Source organism: Empidonax traillii, unplaced genomic scaffold (genome assembly GCF_003031625.1).
Source record: "Empidonax traillii isolate 1590-97213 ecotype Southwest subspecies unplaced genomic scaffold, ASM303162v1 scaffold35:size4298261, whole genome shotgun sequence".
Classification (NCBI taxonomy): domain Eukaryota; kingdom Metazoa; phylum Chordata; class Aves; order Passeriformes; family Tyrannidae; genus Empidonax; species Empidonax traillii.
In genome coordinates this window covers 2,781,296-2,790,134 of record NW_020955228.1, presented here as the reverse complement: position 1 = coordinate 2,790,134, position 8,839 = coordinate 2,781,296, and the positions used below count along the sequence as shown (strand labels likewise).

Below are 8,839 nucleotides of genomic sequence, written 5' to 3'. Positions count from 1 at the left end.
GTCAAAGTATGGAATGATTCCATATTTTCCCCCTCAAGTTAACTTACTTTGAGTTAATTCAAGGTAGTAAATGTGGTTTTGTAAAATAGTATGTAGTCTTCCATACATTTGTTCTGGTCTGCAAGTAGGTGTTCAAGCATGAAAAATAACCTAAGTTAATTAGCAAATAACTAACTTAAGGAAGCACAGTCTTCAGCAGACATACTCCAAGCTTTGCCATGCCTTCATGGAAAATAAAGTAGCTCTCCTAATTCAATCTCCACACTAAGTATTCTTAGTAGACATGCGTGACATTAGAGAGAGAAGGTTTTGGTTCTAAACCATAAATATTCATTAAAGAACTATTGCGTGGCCTTTTCAGAAAAATACATGTCTGAGAAAAGATTATATTCTTTAGAACTTTTGCCAATTTATTATTAAACAGCATTCAACTGTCTGTAACATTTCTAAATGCAGCAACTCAGAGTCAGTGAGTACATGAAAGGATAAATCTGGTTCACACAGTCTAAAATCTTCTTCACAGTCTGGGAAAACACTACAACGGGGAAAAAATAAGAAAAATCTTCATCTGTCAGTCAAGGACTCTCTTGGCATAACTTCAAAACTCTACTCCCACTTTGCTATACGTTTTGATATAAAAGTTCATCCTTTCAAATCATCATGTTAGACTCAGCTAACAATCTTGCTAGAATCTGCAAACAGAAATCTGTAAAAGAGTAAAAAATGGTTGCAATCTCCAAAACATTCTTACGACCTCACACCTTTAAAATTCAGAGTTTTGTTTATTCTTAAATACTGTTTTCATCTGCCTAAGATAGTTTACTTATGGACTTCTTTTCTTCACTCCTCTCCCTACGAAGACAGATAAGAAAGAAACTGGAATCTTAACATTAAACATGAAATGTTCACGTTTTTTCAACAAATTGTAATATTTACTTTCAGATTTTTTTCAGTATCTTCTGCCATATGAGCACAATGTAAATTCCTGCAATTTTGTGTCTTATTTTTAAAAAATGCACAGAATTTGCAAATAGATGCCAGGTGAAGGAAAGACAGCATGTAAGACCATTTCTTAAATAAATGACAGCAATAACAATATTTTGCAACCAAAGATTTGACAAATAAGAAGGAATTAATGGAAATCTACAATTACCTGGATTATAAATTACGGAATCAGCAGCAGGATTGTTTTCATTTACAAAGCCGAATGTAATTATAAATAATGAGATCAGAGAGCTCTAGTGTTAAGAGTATCACATTAGAGAGCTGAGCATAATTTGAAAAATATAACACTAAAGAGCCATCAGAATGATGAAAAGTGTCAGCATCTGCTGTTTCACTGCAACAGTGCATCAAATCCAGCTGTAAATATAGGGGGGTTTAAGCTTTCACACAGAGTTGTACACTCTCCTGCTTCCTCTGCTTCCAAACAAAGATGTACAATGATCGTGCTTCACACAAGAATATTTGATAAAAAAATTAGGATTGAGAATACAATGACTTACAATATTTATGACATAACAGGTGCTACTTTAAGCAGAAACTCAAATTGGATAAATGTTTTCCATATTAAAATATTAAAATATTCTCAAGTTTTTAATTGGTTATTTCAGCTCGGTTCCTACAGAACTCCTGTATACTATTCAAACTAATTCTGTTTTATTTCATCTTCCACCAACACTGGGTAGAAAATTAGAACCAAAAAAAAAAAAAACTAATCCTTGCAACTTACATTGCCATAATGATGTCATTATTTGAGATATAGAGGAAGCAACTTAGAAGATTCAGAGAAGCTTTAAAATGCTACTACTTCCTATGAGCTACAAACCCTCCAAATTTGACTAATTTGGGCTTTATAACAACAATCATCCTTTGGGATTAAAAAAAGTGTGGGAAACATCAAACTCCACATTTACTCTAAACACAACTGAAGTTACATTTCCTATAAGCACTCAGACACTGAAGGTGGGAATGCACCATGGAAATGAAATAAAATTCTAATTGTGGCCCACATGTCATTTGCTCTCCACAGTAATTACAGAAGATGACAAATGTAAGCTGGACCTTGAAAATACCCATGATGGGGAGGGAAACTACAGATGGATGAAGCAAAGGAATGTGCGACTGCTGCAGAGACATTCCAGTGGAGCTGCTAAGTATCTTCTCCTATACACTATGAAATCTGAGACAGTTTCATTTCTTCCACGTGCCTCCAGAGACAATAACACAGATAGTGCAACACTAAAGACTCCCTAAACATTCCTCCTTCTGACCTCCTTCTTCCTATAGAAGTATTACGTTACCAGATTTTAAAAATATTATTTAAAATAAGCAACATACCCTCCCACTCAGAGCAGTGGTCATACACAGTATGCTGACTTGTACTACATTTACGTTCAAAAAAACTGCTACTAACTGAAAACTACATTGAGCAATACATATTCTCTAGTCAGAAGTTTGATTTTAAGGCCTAGCCTGCCTTTTTATAATATTATTTACATTGCCTATGCTACAGATATAGAAACAGTACTGTTGTAACTAGAAAAATGTATTTAGAAAGGATTATGGGGTGTGCAGCAACCTTTTCCTTAACATTAACACCACACAGCACAGAAATGACACAGGAAAAATTATGCTGGAATGATTTTACATTTGCTGGCATGCCCTTTCACTTACAACTAACTGCAGGAGAAAAAAATTGAAATAGAGAAGGAAAACTGTCTAAGAGCAAGCTGTACTTGAAAACATCTCAAAAAAGGAGGTTTCTCAACTTGAAAGAATTCCTCTTCCCCAATATTCAGAATCCAATGAAGGTCATTCATTTTAGTGAGAGTCAGTTGAAGAGTTAATACGAACAGTAAGTCTACGTTGTTATAGTGCTTAACACCACAGATTTTGGAATGGATAATGTAACGACTGCTTAGAGATTAAATACTGGATTGGCAACATTGATTTGAAACACTGGGCAGCTTCGGGGCCCTAAAGGTTAGGCTCTGGAAACACAGATAATTACATTTTAAGACTTCCAAGTCATAATGGCTACTTCTAAGACCAAAAATAGATGGCCTCAGGAATAGCAATAAGCATATTTGAGTGCCAGAGAGAACAGAAAAAAGAATTGACAACCCAATACCTTAAAAATTCAACAACAGATCCCCCACACTGACTGGCTAAAATGTCATATTTTTGAATCACTTTTTGCCTCCCATTTTGCAACAGAATTGGTACTAACATTTAAAAAATTTTCCTCTGCACACAGAAGACCTAAAACGATATTTTTAGCCTGGCTTCCTAAGGAAATGAAACTTATCCGTTAGGCTCTCATCACAATAACTTCTGAATTCATAGAGTGATTTCTGCCAGGTCTGACAAGGTGTAAAACATTTTAGATTCCCAAAAATGGTAGCTGAGAAAGGAAAGAGAATGCAACTAGTGCTCCCATTGTGGGGCTGCCTTTGCTAGGCAGGAGAGAGAACACCCGGGAGCTTCTCCGTGTTCGTCAAGGGTTTAGGTGGAGCAGGGTAGGATAAGGCTGGTTTTGTCTGATTGTCTTATTTGCTTTAAAAAAAAGCTGGGATTATCATGTATTTGCATGATTCCTGTTCAGTTGGAAATGAAAGTATCGTTGACCAAATCCTTCAGTAATATGTATCTCATCACAGGTTCACCAAGACTTTTAAGAACAGTGTATATTTGATGAGGATCCAGCATCAAGCACTGCAACACAGTGAAGGCTGAGAGGATGAAATTTGTTACTGACATGAATGAGGAGAAAATTTGAAAAATTCCAAGGGGCTCCCCTGTAGCTGAAAAACAAGGTAAAAGAATAATAATAACAAAAATTGGTACAAAGGAGCAGACAACAATATTAAGGATTAAGATGTCTGCAAAACAAGCTAATTTTGTCACTTCATAAGAACACTGCTAATTATGCTCACGGTCTTCAGACAAGGGATGGCCTCAAAAAGCAACATCTTTTGCAGCTATTACTACTCTAACTTATTCACTACTCTAAAGTTTAATTTTTTTTTCTTACACAACTTACTGGATGTTTTCTTTGATGGCTCTTAAAAGACACTGGTATTAAAGGTAAGTTATGGGGAAGCCTTCCCATTGCAGCACAACAGTATTTTAGAGCAAGAGTAGCTGGTGGGCACAAGGTTGCTCCTAAGCTGAACCCTCCCCAGTCCACTACGTTTTTTTGTGTGAGATTCACATGGAACTACTTGTACTGTTTTTCAGTCTGAGAATATAAATAAAACAATAAAATTTTCAAATACTTTTTTTTAATCAACCTCCTGAAGCTCCTCGAACATTTGGCTCAATGTTTTCATCTTTCAAAAGTAAATATCCAAATATGCAAAGAAAACATAAAAGCCACTTTGTAAATACATCCTGTAGAAACTATAGAATATCAATTTTGTTAGACAGCTTGCAGTAAAATAAAATGTATTCATGAAGAACCCAAAATATATTAACAACTTCTTAATTATGCCTCCCTGAGGAAAAACACCCATTACTGGTGTTTTTTTTTTGCTTTCTTGTTTAGGTTTGGGTTTGGGCTTTTACTGCTAGAAAACTTATAATTAAAAAGCTCCTAATAAATTTCATGTAAGGATATTAAGTAAAAAAATACACTGACGACAAAATTTAGCTCATCCCACTAAATGAATGCTATAAAATAGATTCTGAACTGATGTGTCCTTCCCCAGCCTTGGGATATATTTACCCACATCACAGCCACATGATCAATACAACAAAGAGAAATAGCTGTAATAATTAAACCCCTGATTACAATTTTTGGCTGCATACTAAGAATCCAATCTAAATCTCATTCAGACCAGTGCAGGCTAGAACCTTCCACTGTAGTATTGCCAGGAAACCAGGCTTGAACTTAATACAGACTTTATGGCTAATTGACAGTTTTTTGAGCACAGCAAGCACAACACCAGCTTATTTTAGCCTTAACTATATGTTTCCGCTGTAAGACCACCTCACTTCAGGTTATTTAGTGCATTTAAAAGTGAAACTACTAAAAAGCTTGTTTATTTAGCCTATTACTTAGGATTTTTATCTACAATAATTATTACTACCAGGAGCTGCAACAGGAATCAAAGAAGAATTTTCCAACCACAAAGTAGTAATAGCAACCAACACAGACGGCTTCAGCTTGTGAATGACAGCACAGCGTATTTCTCAGACAGCACAATTCTCTCACACTTGTGAGATAAATCAAAGTTCATTTTTTGACTCATTCAAAAGCATCAATTAAAACACCTTTCAGACCTTACAGGCTTGCATTGTTTATCAACTGTTATAATTACTTTGATAGTTAGCTTGTAATTTGTAAAGTGAATATACTCTTCCAACCCTGCATGAAGTTTGTTGCTAAGACAGGTATGTGTCTGGATTTATTTACTATTAACAACACAAAGGATCATAATTTTTTTTGTGATTACAATATAATAACACAAAGCAATACATCTTATTCAATTTTCAGTCACTGAGGATCACTTGCAATTCAATTTTCAGTTTAGATTTTAAATGAAAAGAACTTACGAGTTAGAGCATACATGGTCTCGTTGATGTAACTTATGGTGGTTTACAAAGCTATCAAGGCTGTGCTGATATTAAAAGCAACAATGAAGGGAAGTGGTTAGTCAACTAGCTGGTTCTGTTATTCCCTCCCACTTCTTACAGCAGTACCTAATTGTGGAGTCATAATTCAGCTTACTAGCCCAGTTTTTTATTTTTTTGTTGTTGTTGTTTTTCGTTTTTAAATAACATAAAAATCCCCCACACCACTTTACCACTTTTGGAGGTTTATTACAGAGTTTCAAAGCAGATGTTCAATACCTATAGTCAAAATAAGATACTAGATACAACATCCAAGCAGCAATAGTCTCTGTTTATGTGGAGGGAAAATTAAAAAAAAACTAAAGAGAAACAAAAATCTACGTAAAAGTAGTTTTTCTCATTGCTGCTTTGAACTGAAGATAATAAAATTGAAACCATTCAGCATAAGTGGGAATGGAAAAATAAATTAGCTGTATATATCATTAGTCAAGTTACCTAACAGACCTGATCAAGCTGACTTTGAGTCAACGGAGTTTTTATGAAGCTATTTGTGCTTCTGTACATGAATAAGGGATGCTATCTACAAAATATCAGTATTTTATAGTCATTTCAAGTGACCAAGAGTAATGAGAGACAGAAAAGAACTAAAAATTACATAATTACTTTTTAATTAGTGTTTAATTTTTTCTTAAAGCCATATTTTTTTGTAATACACAATGTTCAACACCACATGTAAAAGGAACACCAAAAGAATTAACACAGTCTCAATGTCCTCATTTAGTAACCTTCATTAAACACCAAGAATTTCCACTTTTAGCAACAGTGTTTGGGATAAAAATGTTTCTGTGCATTAAAATAATATAAAACAGATTAAGATGAGTTGGTTAAAGCTAAGCCACAGAAATAGCCCAAGTTTATCCTTACATTTGTGGTCTTATGGTTTACTCAATGCTTTCCTTTGGCATTTGTAAAGTACAACAAAGATTTAGTGCCTGCACAATCCAGGGCTTTGGGTGTTTTGAGTACTTCAGATAAATCACAAACTAGATCAAAGTTCAACTTCTCTCTCTACCAAAAATATCCCTCACAACCAAAAGACAACACATGACTGAGGCCACAAGGAACTGCACTTCATGTCCCTCTCCGTAGCCCACATGCCTTGCCCCTGTCAGCAGACTACAGAAACTTTCTTGCTTTCTTGAAAGAATGACCTGGCCATCATACAGCAGGACGCTGCCACACTTCACTTTCTTTCACGTTTCTTTCTTTCTTTCTTCCATCCATAGGGACTGCCCCTCTAACACAATGGAGAAGCTATTTTGTAAGAACTTTCAATGTACCTACAAAAGTCTGTCACACGTGCATCGCCATCATTTTCCACAGAAGGTCATTTCCCATAAAATTCTTGTTGCATTTTCCCAGTAACACCAACCAGCTGCATATCACCAAGGCCCATTTTGTGTAGCTTGACAGTGCAAAAGACCTTACAATAGTACTATTAATTTCTCCAATATTTAGTTACTAAACAGACTTTGTGTAATCATGTCCCTCATCCTGTGAAGAAAAGAAAAAGAGATCTGGAGAGACAGAGATCCTCCAAAACCCGGTGAAAATGTAACTTGTGGAGGTTATGAAGAGACTTGACTCAGTAGGAGTAGAAATGTGGACTAAGTTATGCTACATGTTTTTGATGCAATTTCCTGGTATTGTAAGCAAATACGTCATCTTCATAAGCACATTGCACTATTATAACTGCTGTGTGTTCCCCCTCTCTCTCTATCAAAATACTGTCCCATAGTTTCACTTACTTGATGGTTAAAACATTTATGGGATTCCAAGATATATGTTGGAATAGCTCATACAGACCACTCAGCTCATCTGTAACCATTACTTGTTAATGCTAAAGTTATCCTTTAGCTTAAAGAGAACTTTTCCCTCCCTTGTAATGACTATACTGGTGCAAGTACATCTCAGGCACTAAAGTGGCTTTGGAGGCTTTCCACTACACATATTCAGGGAAATTGTGGGTGGGCAGGTGGGTGTGTTTTTATGCAGAGACACCTTCCACTAGACGAGGTTGCACAGAGCTTCACCCAATCTCGCCCTGAAGTTTTCCAGGGATGGGGCATTCACAACTTCTCTGGGCAACCTGTTCCAGTGCCTCACCACCCTCACAGCAAAGAATTTCTTCCAAATATCTAATCTAAATCTACTCTCCTTCAGTTTAGATCCATTCCCTCTTGTTCTATCACTACATGCCCTTGTAAAAAGTCCTCCTCTAGGCTTCCTGTAGGCCTCCTTAAACTACTGGAAGGTGCTGCAAGGTCTGCCCGGAGCCTTCTACACCACACTGAACAGCCTCAACTCTCTCAGCCTGTAACTATATTTACACACTAAATAAACAACTCTTATAAACAACAACAAACTGTTATTCAAACCTCCATGAAAAGCCTTCAAAATTTTTCATGAAAATCATGACAAAAATATGACATCTTTGGAATTCATCAGATCACTGCTTGTGAGTCTCCTCTGTATCTGCTTATGCCTTTCTGCAGATTAGGAGATAGCATGAAATAGTTACTTATATAATAAAACAGAGCTATATTAACAGTGCAAGGGATTGCATCATATAGAGGGGATACTATCTTCTTCTCTAGAAGAATCAATTAAAAAATTCTTTTACTATCTGCTGAAATCTCAGCATTCACTCATACAGCGTCTAATGAAGAAATAGTAAACTTTGAAAATTGAGAGCAGATAAAAGTTACTGTACTGGAGACAGCGCATAAGACTTTCTTCATTGGCCACAATGTACCTAACTAATACGTATGCCACATGGCAAACATACCAGACATCCGATCACTCCACACATTTTGGAATAGTCAACTATATACTCTACTCATTCTACTTCTACTAAGTTCAAACATTGCTATGTTTGCTCAGACATTTCTACTAGGTTAACACCACCACAGCAGAAAAAAAAAAAAAAAAAAAAAGCTACTGTTTCATTTTGGAAGACAAAAACATGATAAAGTAGGAAAACTTTTACATATTAAATATCTATTTTTTTTTTTACAGTGTAGCTGTCATCCTTGCTGTCTTGGGAAATCATTTGGGTTCTTTAAGAAAAAAAATCTAAACTGTTTTAATCCCCATTTAGACCAGCTCTTATACATTACTGAAATTCCTTGAGGAAGTGGAACTTTTACAAATTTGGACAGCTTGTTTCATTTCCCTAAGTTGTTTCTTTACAATATCTTTG

General features: G+C 35.6%; 1 protein-coding gene across 2 annotated transcripts in view; it reads right to left on the bottom strand.

Annotated features, from left to right (window-relative positions):
- HDAC9 (histone deacetylase 9) overlaps positions 1-8,839 on the bottom strand; it is a 461,802-nt gene that overhangs the window by 385,726 nt on the left and 67,237 nt on the right. The window contains exon 1 of one of the 2 annotated variants that reach the window (XM_027877927.1): positions 5,560-5,619. The exons of the other annotated variant lie outside the window; for it this stretch is intronic. Coding sequence (XP_027733728.1) covers positions 5,560-5,575 — 16 coding nt within the window. The 5' untranslated portion in view covers positions 5,576-5,619. Of the gene's footprint in view, positions 1-5,559; positions 5,620-8,839 lie in introns of those variants that run through there. 2 annotated transcript variants of the gene reach the window in all.